Genomic DNA, 15295 nt, shown 5'->3' on the forward strand with positions numbered 1-15295 from the left:
TTTTTTTTCTGATCATAACAACAGTTTAATGAGAAATTTAAGTGGTATCCATCATTTTAAAATGGTAGCCAAATCTCAAATAGGATCACACTGCCACTTGACTTTATTCCAGATTCACTCTTCAATGCCCAGAATGGAGAGACTTATATTTTAAGCCCTAAATCATTTCAGGTCTGGAAATGTATTTTCTTATACATTGGAACATAAATGCTTTTCCATCTATGTTCGAAAAAAAATCATATACAACATTTCAATAACCAAAACCCTAGGGTTCTCATGATACTCCAGCAGGCTTCTGTCCAATTCTAAAATCACACTCAAATAAATGAATCCTCCACTACCACCAGTCAGTAATCTGGTCTACAACCTTGTATGACATCCCATTACAGACACACAATTCATAGCACAATAAAGCCTAAAATAGAGACTGAATTTCCAAACACTAAGGACGCTATGCTATTTTCCTAGTTAGGCAGCACCACAAATAACCATTCCTGAATAATATATTTGCAAATGTCTTACAAAATATTCTATCTTTGTATCTATTTCCTCATGTCCACATCCCATAAGAAAACACCTCCGTGGGAAGCCTCATGGAAGAGAACAGGTACTTGAATGAGCTGTGGGTAATGAACTGCCCTATCAGGCCCCTGAAGACCAGAACTGATGTTCACAAGATGGGGATGGCACAACGAACCTTGCCCTGAGATCATCATTCCTATTCATAAACCAGGAGTGGACAATAAGCTGCTCATAAACCAAATGCAGTTCACCGAGGTTAGCCCCTAATGGGCCATCAGATGCTTTGTTTACCTCAGCATCCATAGGATTGGTTGCTCCCAGCTCCCAGTGTGGCCGCAGTTCACCGCCTCCAACCAATGGGAGCTGAGGAAAGTGGCACAGGCCAGGCCATCATTTCCCACAGCTCCCATTGTCCAGGAATGGCAACCCACAGCCAATGGGAGCTGGGAGCAGCCCTACCTGTGGACATTCAGGTAAATAAAGCATCTGGCAATAGCTAGCCCCAGCAAATCGCGCCTGTGCTGCGAACTGCTTATTGCCCTCCCCTGGTATAAACAGAGGAACAAGTTTCCATTTCTGTCAAATTCAGCATCTGTCAGGCACGTTCAAATGCATTTTAAAAATAATGGGTTTCTCACAGTTCTCTGTCTGAACTGCAGATGCGCTCACCAAACAAGAAGCCACTTGCTGCGGTATTTGAAGAAACATTCAACTCACCATTTCTATTTTGTTCATGTTGCTCCTTTTCCTGATGCTGAAGTTGCTGCTGCCCTATACTAACTGGTGAATGATGTCCCAGGCCATAAGGTATAGGAGATCCACGCCCATGTGCCTGTAACAGGTTCATATTATATGCCATAGCTGCTTGGTGTGTAATGAGTCGAGGGTCAACTGCAAACCTACCCTGATACCCTGTCCATGGTACCTATGTAATTTTAAAAAAAGATGCAATACATTAGTGTACATTTAAGAATAGGCACAGTGTCAGCTACAATTACTATGACAATCAGGAAGCACCTGTTCATATTAGAGATGATGATTAAATAATAAAGTACATGTGAGTGATAATCAGGAATAAAGAACAAAAAGTTCAGGCATAGTAGCAAGGATCACAGAAAAGATGATTTCTGAAGAGTGAGATAAACCAAAAATGAAGGCTACATGGAGGAAGGAGGCGAGATCATGAAAGTGCATACAAGCAGATGAAACTGATTAAATAACTGGGCAAGTCAATGTACATTACTGCAGATATTCAAGAACAGGTTAGATAATATGTAAGTGGAATGATGGAAAGTGTGGCTTATGAATATGATACTATAATCAGGCAGGTCACTTTGCTCACAAAAAGCCCCAGAGAAATCACTGGGGCTCTAGTGGGCTCAGTGAGCAGTCCTCCCACATGTTATATGCTGAAGGACTGGCACCTAAGAATCTATGTTATGGGTCTGCGCTTTATATCCAGGGGTATGGATGTTGATATCCGTGACTCATTTTTGTGGATACAGATGCAGGTACACATTTTATATCTAAGACCCTGCAAATTTGTGGCTATCCACTTCATATCCGTAGGAATCCATATCCACGGATGTGGATGCAGATATCCATGGCTCATTTTTGCAGATACAGATGAAGGTACAAATTTCATATCTGTGCAGGGCTCTAGTTAAGGAACATATTTTAGTCACTGTAGAGTCTCTTCCAGGGTACAATTTCCTATCTGAAATAAAATTGACGTTTTGAAATCAAGAATTCCAGGGCCTTTAAAATACTGTGCATTTGTTCCTTAAAAGCTGAAAAGGAAGACGCTCTGGATCAAATTAGTTCAATATATGCTGTGTGTAAATTTATTTAAAAAGGTGATTCCATGAATCAAAAGAGAATTAAATGAATTTAATCATCCATGCTGAGTGTGTCAAACCATCCTTAACTAATGGCAGCAGACAATTTCCCTCATTTTTTACTGTGAAGATGAAAAATGCCCTAGAGGATAGATATAGCCTCTTTTATCTTACATGGCCTCAGTCATTTTATTATATTTTTAATAAATTAATCCCTTCATTATTTGTTTTGAACACAGCATATTCCAAGTAATTCAGAAGATTGTTTGTAAATATTTGCCCTTGAAACCTGGATCCTGAATTGTAGCTTTGAGCTACGTGCTTCCTCCAGTTGCGTTTATGCAATTTCAAATTATCTCCAATATACTTCTTTCTGAAAGTAGACATTTCAATAATATGTGGACCTTCATACCTAATTATTTAAAATTCCATCCCGAGGGGTCGGGGTGGAGCATGTTCAAACATATTGATATTTTCATATTTTTTTTCCACTGGAGGTACATAGGAATATATTAGGCCTTAAACTGTAAAACAGAAAAATATTTAAATTATCTTGTTTTGATATTAATAAAAAGTGAGTGAGCATTATAAAGATACAGCTGCTGGCCTTCTTATTGAATTTAAATTTAACCATCATATGTAGACTTCTGGTAACCTAGTAAAAAGAAAACTTATTTGTAGAGCTCTTCGTGGATATAAAATTTGAATCTGCATCTGCTTCCACAAAAATGAGCTGTGGATAGCTGCATTCATATCCGCAGATGAGGATACTTGCAAATATAAAGTGGATAGTCACAAATTTGCAAAGTTCTAGATATCCACATCCACATAAATGATCCAAGGATATCCACATCCATATCTGCAGGTACCAGCGGATATAAAGCAGATATCCATGAATTTGCAGGGCTCTACTTATTTGACCTAATGAATGGAAATCGGTGGCGTTATTACTTAAAAAAAGAGAAGAGTTGCCAGATGGTCTGGGCATACAGAGCTGAAATCCCAGATTTATAGCAAGCTCCCAAATAGCTACGAATTGCATTTCCATAAAGAACCTACATAACCATTAAAAATGTTAGCTATATGTGAATATTTACAAATGTATAAGAAATTATATGAACATCTGTGTATGCATATAGTTTACCCCCAAAGAAACTTTAAGAAGATGTACACAACTATATTACCACACAACAGCATTTCTGTAACTCCAATCTCTCTTACTCAATTCCCTACCTACTTTTTTCTGCTCTTACCATGGGCACCACTTCGGAAAGGTGCTACAGCTGCACTTACCGGGACCCTACTTGTTCTTTTTCCCCTTCCCTTCACTATCAGGGAGCGAGAGGAAAGGACACAGCTTGCGTGCATTTCTCTCACTCCCAACTGGTGAGAGGACAGGGCAGAAGAGTAAGTGACACAAACAATGTATTTTTCCCTCACTCCCTGATTGTAAGGGGAAGAAGAAGAAGCCCCATACATTTGGCTATAGCCCCCCAGCCCTCTCTCTCTCGAAATGGCTCTTACTGTTAGATTGTAAGGTCTTCAAGTGAGGAAACATGCTTTTGTTTTTATACAGTGAAGTGTCTAGAACACTCTTTGGTGCTACATCAATGTATAATTCTGCAAGTAATTCATGCAACCTAACAGAAACCGCAAGATGAAGGCTCAACTTATAGCCTCCTCTTCGACATTTCAAGGATAAACTTATTTGGGAAGACTGTGAGTAAAGTCACTCAGACTCAATAGTTGCTACATCCAACGGAGAGAGGAGCAAAAGGGAATATTGACTTGTGTCTAAAAAAAAAAAAAGTAAGAGGAATCCATTGATATAGCCATGCCAATGTGATCAATAACCGAATCAGGCATAACAGAATAACAGAGTCAGTTCAGCAGCACAAGTGATCCACAAAAGAAAATTAATAGTTCTCAATCAATCAGTTGGACAATTAACAGTTTGTAATTGAATTTTTATATGCTGTTAATATTTTAGCACCTAAAGCAAAGTGAGAGAGAATCATCTTCTACTGGCTAGTATGTTTTGGTTTAGCCGGACGACCATTTCAAAAGGTGTGAAAGTCATAAAGCAACAGCTCTATGCTGGGGAATTGGATACACTTTTTGTGATGCTCTAGAAAGAAAGATACGTCTCCTATTATTCATATTCCTTCAGGAAATTCTGATGTGCACCCGTGAAGCATCACAAAAGTGGATTTGAAAATCAGACTTACATGCAGAGAATATGAAAGACTAGAAGCATAAACTCTTAGATTTTCAGTCAAATTAGCCACAGTAAGAGGTCCTTTTAACATATTCAGCTGTTCAACATTCAGATACATAGGATTATAGTCCTAGCTATTCAAGTCACAAGCTTTAGAGCAAATATTGTTATCGTACAGCACAAAGATTACTTTGCATAGAGCAATGAGAATGTCTGCGATGAGTATTTAGAGTCTGAACTTAATCTTATACCACTTTTACTCTGATGTAGTTCTACTGAATTCAGTGTCTCCTCAATTACAACAGGAAAAGAGAAATCAGAATATGCCTCTTAGATAGATCTGGTCTGCACTAGAACATTAGGTTGTCTTAACTACGTTGCACAACTGTATGAACAATCCATACCCCAAGCAACTTATTTAAGCCTATCTAAGTCCCTGCATAGACAGTGCTAAGTCAATGAAATAATTCTTCCATGGATATAGCTACCACCTCTCCTGTGGTCATAGGTACACTTATACTGAAGCACTAAAGAACGTAGCTGCAGCACTACACTGTATTACCGTGGTGATGCAAGCAAGACAAGCCCTTATACACAATGAAGAGAAGCAATTTTGATGTTCTAAGTACTCAGAGCAAGCCATACACTTTCTCAACATGCTAAAAGACAAGTAACCCCACTATTATTTGTATATAAGATCATTCAAATTGTGCTCCTTAAAGTTGAATTTTCCTTGTATATTTATGGTAACAGAAGTATGAGTCATGATCTTCCAAAATGGGATTCAGATTTGTATTAATTTAAAATTCAACTCACTGAAACAAAAAACAAACCTGTACATTATTATCTTAATTAGTGCATGTGGGGAGCCTGGGCAGACAGTGTACACAGAGTACTACTCTTTTTATCTAGGGAGAAGGCTGGGTAGATCAATAGTACAATTAGCTAACCTCATACATTTGGAAATCTGAGTACAAAGGCTACCATGATAATATAAGTTGTTTGGAAAACAGGGCTGTTATGGACGGCTTCTGTGGTTTATAAAAGATGAGGACTTTTGAAACGTTACAAAAGTTCTCTCTTCATATCCCTACATGGAAATCACCCTGTCACTTCTATTTCTCTGCAAATTCAACTAATACTCATGAAACAATATTATTCAGAAAGCTTTCAATAATTCATCATTATATCTCAACTGCTCCTGCAATCTCCTAAAAAGGCCAGTAATTAATCATGACCATCTTCATTCGATTTTAACATGAGTAAACCTTATATGGCTTAAACATGAAACCCCTTTTAGGATGCGTGATATTCTTTGTAGCAGCAACATCATTAAGCCCTTGGGGTTTGGTGGTCACCACCACACAAATTCTTAGCCATAGAACCCCAAATAAGCATCCAGGATGCTGGTACACTTTTCACTAACTAGCCTTGTATTGATTTTTACCTATGTAATAAAAGAAGGAAATAAGGAAATAAACACTTACAGGCAAAGGCACAGACATGACCATATTTCCTCCATAGACTGCAGGTACATAAAGAATACTTGTCCCAGTGTGAGGATCTATCCTTTGAACAGGACTTGGTGATTTCCCCAGGTTGGGGTGAGGTCCAAGAGGAGGAGGGGGAGGAGTATATGCTCTGATAGGATTTCCAATTAGGACAGAAGGATTGGGCTGAACTGAAAAATAAACAAGAAAGGTACACAAAGGGAGGAAAAGAACATGAAGAACTTCAGTGACTTTTTTTCTACCCTTCCAAAAAAGAACCCCTCTTCACAAATTCACTAAATAACTCTTTATACTGGGGTGGGCAATAATTTTTGGTGGATAGCCACTGTAATATGTTGGACAGTGGTCCAGGTCCACACTTTTCTGTGGAAGAGATGTGGGGTTTAGGATGGAGGTTGGGTGCAGAAGGACGCATGGGGTAGGGACAGGGGGGCACGAGACAGTGTGAGGTCAGAGAGAGTTTGGGTGAGGGAGGAGGGTTGTGACTTAGTTGTTTCTAGCCAATAGGAGCTGAGAGATTCACTGGGTTCAGCTCCTATTGGCTGGCTGTTTCCAGCCAATAGCAGCTGAGGATTGGGGTGGGAGAGGGAAGATCACACAAAGCCTCCCTCTCCCTGCAAAGCAGAGAGCTGCACGGACTGCACTTTAAATTGTAGCAGCTGTGTGCCTAAGGGTCCCTGGCAGGGTAGTCCATGAAGTCACTGTAGACTACTTGGATAGAATATCGTGATTCAGTAAGTTATAACTCTGTATAATATCCATATAGAGCCATATCTAACCATACATCCAGCTAAGTCCCAGCTATGTTATAAAACACTTAGCCCTGGTCTACACTACAGCGGAAGGTCATATTAAGATACACAACACCAGCTATGTGAATTACGTAGCTGGAGTCGACATATCTTAAATTGAATTTCCGTACTGTCCACACAGTAGGAGGCCAAGGAGAGCAAATGTTCCTGTCGGCTTTCCTTATTCCTCATGAGGAGCAGGGGTACCGACAAGGACTGAGTTTGTTTTAACAGGTCTTCTCTTGACCCACTAAGTCGAACTATGGAAGATCGACAACGGCAGCGTCAATCTTCTGCATAGTGTAGAAATGGCCTTAGAGCACTATCATTTTATATCATGATCCCCTTACACAGCCATTTTGCTAGTGAAGACTGGCTCAAACACCCACAGGTTATCGCATCCATTCCCAATCACACACAAATCTTTTTCCACAGGTTAGGAAAACTGTGGTGGAACCATGGTAGCAACAACTATGTTGCAACAAGATTGTATCTAGTTTCTAAAGTCAGCATGCGAAGGACACATAATGAGAACCTAGGAGTTACCTAAAATCTACTTAAAGTATCCTGAGATACCGGCTTGCTGAATTTACACAAGCAATAAATGACTTTCATAGACATAATAGGCCTGATCCTCCCTTCAGACATACACTTGTATAAATCAACATTAACTTAATTGAAGTCAAATTAGTAGAAGCATGGGGGAACCAGGCTGAGTTTCTTCAGAAAAAATAGGAGACACTTACCAATTCCATCAGTTGGAAAATGGTCATTCTGATTATGATGATGGCCCTTGCCCTTTATTAAAAAAAAAAAGATCATAATGACTTTTTAATATTTAATGTAAACCAAACATAAAAGTAATTCTTTATTTTAATATAGTAATAGTCAAGTAAATGAAATACAATTAGAGAGAGGAGGTGGGAAAAAACAACAAGTCTACAGCTCTTTTCATGGGTATTTTATCTATTATATCCTCTTCTTGCCCAGTTCACTGGTTCAGTACTCTTCCAACCAAGGCTGTACAAAGTACCTTAGTAAGCACCTCTGTTTCACAGTGTGCTCTGCCCATCCTTCCAATTCATACTATCAAAGCTGGCTAGCAAAGGGGGGTACTCAAAATTGCATAGTCCCTAATCTTGCAATATGGGAAATGCTCACATTTCTCCCTTTCTCCAAAGCAAAAGATATGAGATTTGCTTTTATTACTGCCACTTGAAACGGGAACCATAAGCAATTTGATAAATGGATTTGAAATGACCAGTTTCACCCTGCTTCTCCAAATGCCTCTGCCTTTGCACGGTCGTTAAAAATATTATGATATAGACAGCACCAAGACACAGGTTCTCTGAGGTTCTGATAATCTACATTGCTTTCAAGGTAAACATTTAGAACAGAAACACTTGTCAGAATAATAATAATTATTATTTTGGTTTGCCAGCTTTGACTGAGAACCTTGATAAGCTATAAAATGTGGACAAAAGAATAAACTTTTCCATCGTTAAGGAGTTACTAACTTGTTACCAACATGTTTTACCAACTTAATTTCTTATTACGAGCACCCTCTCATCAACACATGCACACGTGTGCACAGCTGGTCCTCAAAAACGGGTTTCCAAAAGTATCTAGACATTTAGAACACTCCAAAGGCCATGGGATCTAAGAAGCTCTAACCAGTAACAGCTACCTTCAGAGAAAAATTATTTACATATTTTAAGCTTTGATACTTGATTTTAAGCTAGTTTGACTCCATTTGTATACATTACATTTACATTTTGCTGACGGGAACTTTGATTATGCATTAAAAAGACTTGTATAAAAAGGGCTAAGGAGGTAATCTTTATTTGTATAATTTGTATGACAAGAACACTTTTAAAAACAAGAAGGCAGTTACTTACATAGGAAGGCTGAAAATAAAGAATAAGCAAAAGACTTGTAAATGCTGTAAATATGTCAAATCTGCTAAATGTAAATAAGGTACTCGGCCAACCATTTTAGAAACTGACTGGAAAATCCAACGTGGTCAATTTAAGCATTGTTTTTCAAAGGTTACTTCCAGACTACAAGCTAGGAGTGCGAGTATGAACAGCAGTATAGTGGGAGTAGGCACATGGCTTAGCAATACTGAGTATTCCTTCCACCCCCACAGGTTCGCATACAATACAGCTAAGCGACAATTCTGCTGCTACTCATTCTACCACAGGTATACTCCTATATATACCCCAGCTAGCCTGCATCAATCTAGCACAAGTATGTGCACACAAGCAGGGGAATCAGCTCCTTACTTCATAGTGTAGGCGTAGCCAAAGAGACAGCAGTGCTAACATAACCCCTTTCTTCTGCCTCCAACATATGTATCACAGTTCACATATGTATTGTAAAAATAGCTCCCCATTATGTTAGCTCAGAGTGTCAAGTGAAAAACATTGCATGTTATCACTTTTGAAATTTTGCATGTTGGAGTGAGGGGTGATGCAGTAGAAGTGATGGGCCAGCCAACTGCTACTGAGTGATGCCGACAGAGCTGGAGCCAATAAAGCATAGACCCATGCACCCTAAATGATAATCTGAGATCCCTTTAGTATTTTTTTGTTCATCAGTCGTACCACCTTCTGCAATTTATTATCTGCTGCCCGGAAGGGATCTGCACATTTCTGGGAGGAGTTCTTCTCTGCTGGGTGTATTTTACATTAGAAAGGCTACAGTCAGAGTTATCACCCCTCCATTTTAATTAACACTTAGGGCTTGTCTACACGGGCAAGTTACTGTGCTGTAACTTTCTTGCCCAGGGGTATGAACCCTCCGCGCCCCCCTCCCCCCAGCACAAGAAGTTACAGTGTTGTAAAGCGCCAGTGAGAACAGGCTCCCAGTGCTGTTAGCTATTCCCCTCGTGGAGGTGGTTTTCCTATAAAGTTGCTCTCTCCCAGCGCTGGTGCACTGATCACACTGCCATGGTAGTGCTTTAAACTTGTAAGTGTAGATAAAGCCTTAGGCACCACCTGAATAAAGAATATAAGCACCAGAATTCTAAGCAAATTAATCAGTTGTTCACCTACAGAGGAAGGTGGATCTGGCAAATGTTGACCTATGCAGCAACTGCATTAAAGGGCAGTGTTAGACTGGTCTCTGAATTTCTCGTTGGTTTTTTAGGATTAATATTATTTTTGAACATAAAATAATTGTTTATTTTTAATAGCTGTGGTTAAGCAAACAAAAACCCAGAAGCTTTTAAAAAGGTCTATTTATATACTAGGATATACCAAATCTTGATTTAGGCAAGTTTTGTGCCTATCCCATTCGTTGTTTGCACAATTCTACTACTTATTTGTTTATGCAGTCAATTGGTATTATAGTGTCTGTTATATGCTCATGATAAGTCTGCTATAACTTACACACTTGCTATGTTTTATGGCAGTTGTTTTTAGGGACCTTATTTTCAAAATGTGGACAAGAATTTGGACAAATTAATTTGAAAGATTGCCTTGTCTCAGTGTAAGATACTGTATGTAACTGCATTACATGGTGATTTTTTTTTCCAGTTCTGCACCATGTAATGACATTGTACAAACAGCATCATGGAGCTCTATGGTTACTATCTCTCATCAACGTCTCCATCAAATCTACAAGTCATGGGGGGGGGGGGAAATATTTCCCCCCTATCACTCACTATAGTAAACTAACCCAACCTGAAATCTGAAAGTCAAACTAAATTCTTTCTGGTTTGTGTGTCATCACCATTAATAAACAAAACTTCGCTATCTTCACATAGTTTCACATTTAATAAAGGCAAGATTTGGCCTAGTACAATTCTACTGATAATGCTCATGCCAGTACAGATTCCATCTAATTCCATATTAGCTGTTTTGGACAGGCATAAAAACTTAAAAAAAGCTATTAGCCAGAATGAACAGAAATACAAAACCATGCTCTGAAGTATTCCTAGGCTCTGTTTGCCAGAAGCTGGGAATGGATGATAGGAGATAGATTACTTGAGGATACTGGGCTAGATGGATCACTAATCTGACGCAGTATAGCCATTCTTACACTCTTATGTCAAGGAAGAAAGTTTATGACTGAAGGGGAAGATGTGCTGAGTAAGAAAGCACTATTTTTACATAGTCACTTTTCAGTGTATATCAAAGTTAAGCAATACCTCTTGAACTACAAAGATAAACTCACTACAGAACAATTCTTGGGGACTAGTTTTCCTATTTCTTTAGTAGTAGTAATACACCAGCTTCATTCGAGTCTTCTGCCTCCTTTTCACTAACAACAATAAATGTTAACTAATCACGGGCTTTTAAAATTTGAGGGTGAAAAAAGGGAGGTTTATTACTTATTGTAGTTACTTCCTACGTGCGTTCAAGTATTATCTGCTTACTTTGCTCCTGTCATCCCCGATGACAACTTGTCAACTAATGTTCAGATAGAAGAGCTCTTATTGCTGTGATGATGTAGGTGGCAGAAAGATTTTGAGATCTTAGGATGAAATTAAATTGCAGGCAGTTTGAAAACGTATCTCTTGACTTCTACTTCAAATGTGCTTAGTTTACAAGTCATTGAGAGAAAAAAAATGAAACCATCTGCCCACAAAACTTCATTTTTTTTAATGTAACAATTTATCCGCCTTCCAGAAACAGCAATTCTTACTTACTAATACAATGCATGTCAAAAACATTTTACCAGTTAAAATCAAACATGGCAAATCTTTCAACTGTCAATTGCACTCAAGAGTGAAGCACCAGTAAAAAATGAAACAGCAATAAGAGCAATTTAAAAAGAATGGACCTAAAATTTTTTATAAGTTGAAGACTTAGATGAATTATTAAGAGCTTTAAAGAGCTATACTTTCTGTCAGAGACCAATGGATCTTGATAAAGTACTTGACTAACCCCAATTATAAAGCCACATTTTGAAAGGAATACCAAAGAGAAGGCTTTCCTTACAACACTGACAAAACACATTAAAAATTAGCAATGAATACCAGCATTAGTTTGATAATTTAACTTGCAATAAAAAATGTAAAACTCTGAAAATTTTTTTCCTCACATACATTTTTCACAAGCCTGACAAAGCACATTTTAATTACAACTGCAAACTTGGATCAATTAAAACAGTATCCCTGATTTAACGTTTTGTGACAACTAAATGAAGAATTTCATGTATTCTTAATGGACACAATTAAGGGGGAAACATATGCTTTAATCATTCGTGTACTATCTTATCTCTTGAGAAGGAGAGAAAAAGTTAGTTTTGTGTGATGGTAAACTTCACCCTTATATCAAACCAAGAACATTTTCTAGTTACATTCTTGACACTAATTAAATTTGGTCTTTTGATGAACAGTAATAACCAGTTAATGCTAAATAAATATGTATTTCAATAGATTCAGTATGAAGTGACCATTATGATCACCCAATGTGACCTTCTGAAAAACATAGGTCACTGAATTTCATCCAGTAATATTTGTATAAACCCTAAACATTTGTGTTTATTTTCACATTGTTTCTTTGTAGGCCTGCTCTGGCCTGTCTGTATCCGCCAGTTCTCTCTTTTCTTCAAGTTTGTATATGTGTGGAAGAAATTTTAAAACAACAACTAGCCCAAAAAACCTTTTATGTCATTTCTTGACAGATATGTCTATCCTCATGCCCACCTCTTGACAAACTTCATTACCAGTTATGCTTTACCTTGGGTGGTGATTGTTGCTGTTTGTTGGTATTTGCTGAATGCTGCTGTCGCAGAGCCCGAGGGATAAACTCTGGTGCCAGGGGATTCAAAACGTAGGTTTTCTTTAACTCCAAAGCCTCCAACTGAGCCTTGATCTGTTCAAATGTGATACCATGGAGGCTCTCATTCTCATGACACAGAGCAATAAATCGCTCCCAAAATTTCCTATGGAAAACAGTTTTAAAAGAATAAAAAGAATAAGATTTACTAATGCAGATTATAGTTAATAGAGGTTTTACACAGCAATGTACAGTTTGTATTTTCCTGCATGCCCATTTTACACATCTGTAAGATGATCCAGGGGTGCATCTGCAGCTACACCATACTGCCTCCCCTGGAAACAGGAAGTTGTAACTGATAGTATCAAGATTAGTTTATCCATTAATATTCTGCAAAGTTAAGGCAGGAGTTTCAAACTGCAGCATAGTACTGTACTCACAGTCCCAAGCCCCCCCATTCCAATCCCAAGCCAATCGCAATATGTTTTTATTGAAGAAATAATACGAAGTACAAATCACAGTTTTTGTCTGATAACAATAGTGGGACAAAATATGGAAGGATAGTCTTGTTAAAGCACAAAATGGTGACTCAGAAGAGCTAAATTAATTTCTTGGCTCTACCACTGACTGACCATATGACTCTGGGAAAGTCACTTACCCTCACTGATCTTCAGTTTTTCCGTCTGTAAAATGGGGTTAAATTTTACCCACCTCCCAGGTACGCTGTGAGGCTTAATATGTTAGTATGCATAAAGCATGTGAGATATTTCAACAGCAGGTAAAAATTCGAACTGTTTTTATTATAATACATTAGATATTTCTAATGGGTTTTCCAGGTTCATGTAAGAATGCAGATTATATGATTTTCCCCTACAGTGCTGTAATTAGTTTATTTTTTATTAAATCATTTAATAAAGGATCATTTCAATCTGTCGTTCCAATTTCTCCCTATGACTCTTATTATGGCAATATCCACTGGAAAAAATGATTTTAGGAGTTCTATCAAAAAATACTTTTGATGAAAACAGAAGAACAAGCAGAACATGGGACAGACATTTCCCTTTAAAAAGTTTAAATCTGTCACTGTTTAAAAAACACATCACAACACCAACCAGGATCTTATCTCCTTTAATCAAAGAAAAATGATAAAATTATCTTCTTCAAGCAATGAAGAGTAATGAAAAACAAAAGCTGTAGGGGAAAACTACATAGAACTCTGAAAAGATAAAAACCCAAAAGACACATTTAATAATCATTCCTCTTTTTAATTTTCCTTTTTGGTGTGAGATTAAAGACAACAGGCTGACAACCTTTCATACTAGCAAATGCCTGCTGACAATCTAAGATTGATTTCTGTTCTGAAAAGTGTTCAAAAAAATGGAAGGCCTGTATAACGTATTTCCATTATTCACTAAAAGATTTTCTTGTGCTTGCTCCTTCAGTTTTTCAGGTGCTTTCCTGAACCGAAGATAAAAGAATTATATTTATGTGTAGATCTTAAAGTGCTTAATAGAAGATGGGAAGTATCATTAATGTTCATTTTACAAATGGACATCCCATAAGGCCACGTTAATGAGCAAAGAATTATGTTTAAAAATAAAAGACTGACTCTTGATCTACCGATGGCCACTGGGGACACAAAGAAGAGCTTGGTGGGGTGGTCACAAGGAGTAGAATCTGCCAGTTTTGGTCATAAATGATTATGTTTCTGCAGGGAAATACACCCTCTTTTATTTTATATTTGTACAGCACCCAGCATAATGGGATCCTGGTCCATGACTAGGGCTCCCATATGCCATGGTAATTTCAATAAATAATTATAATAAAAATGAGTTCTAAAAGTGAGGGATGCTATAGAACAGTGTTTCTCAACCTTTTTTTAAATAAAGTATCCCTTTAAAAAAAATTATAAGAACCTCCAGTATCTACAGTTTTCAGACACACAAAATTATTTTCTACCACTGCAACACATTTGTTTAAACAACTTAACTGTAGCCAGGCGAGCGATGAATTTTTTGGGTGTAAAAAGTAAAAAAATAATAAAGCGTCGTAAAACTTAAAACAAAAATTCAGTTTTCTCCAAATTTTAGTTGTGTTGATGTATCCCCAGACTTCTCTCAAGTACCCCTAAGGGTACACATACCACTGGTTTAGAAACACTGTTATAAGACAATGCCAAAGTGATGAACCACTAGTTCTGTATGCACTGTCAAAGACAGAAAATTTGGCACAGGAATAGAAGAAGCATAGCCAAATCCTGTTATCTCTGCAATTTGCAATGAGAGAGGAACAATCTTGCAAAGCTTAGTGATGTCAGGATTTCACCCCACATGGGTGGAGATGAAGAAAAAAATAGTAATGCTTCATTTAGCTTTATTGGAATAAACATTCCAGATTCAGGCTGAGTCTTTGCCAGTGGCACATTTATCCATGTCTATGTATGAAACAAAGCTATTTTATCATAGCTAGAAATCAAAGCTTTACAATATCCATAGTGATAGAAATGTAGCCGTGTTAGTCTCGTGTAGCTGAAACAAAATACAGGACTATGTAGCACTTTAAAGACTAACAAGATGGTTTATTAGGTGATGAGCTTTCGTGGGCCAGACCCACTTCCTCAAATCAAATAGTGGAAGAAAATTGTCACAACCATATATACCAAGGGATACAATTAAAAAAATTAACA

General features: G+C 37.8%; 1 protein-coding gene across 3 annotated transcripts in view; it reads right to left on the reverse strand.

Moving 5' to 3' along the window:
• Nucleotides 1-15295, reverse strand: part of HELZ (helicase with zinc finger) — a 171919-nt gene that overhangs the window by 28944 nt on the left and 127680 nt on the right. For all 3 annotated transcript variants that reach the window (XM_006110582.5, XM_006110581.5, XM_006110583.5), the window contains 4 exons: nt 12571-12775; nt 7627-7678; nt 6066-6259; nt 1240-1447 (listed from right to left, as the gene is read on the reverse strand). In XM_006110582.5, coding sequence (XP_006110644.2) covers nt 1240-1447; nt 6066-6259; nt 7627-7678; nt 12571-12775 — 659 coding nt within the window. The remainder of the gene's footprint in view (nt 1-1239; nt 1448-6065; nt 6260-7626; nt 7679-12570; nt 12776-15295) is intronic.

This window comes from Pelodiscus sinensis, chromosome 20 (genome assembly GCF_052426305.1).
Source record: "Pelodiscus sinensis isolate ZL-2025 chromosome 20, ASM5242630v1, whole genome shotgun sequence".
NCBI lineage: Eukaryota > Metazoa > Chordata > Testudines > Trionychidae > Pelodiscus > Pelodiscus sinensis.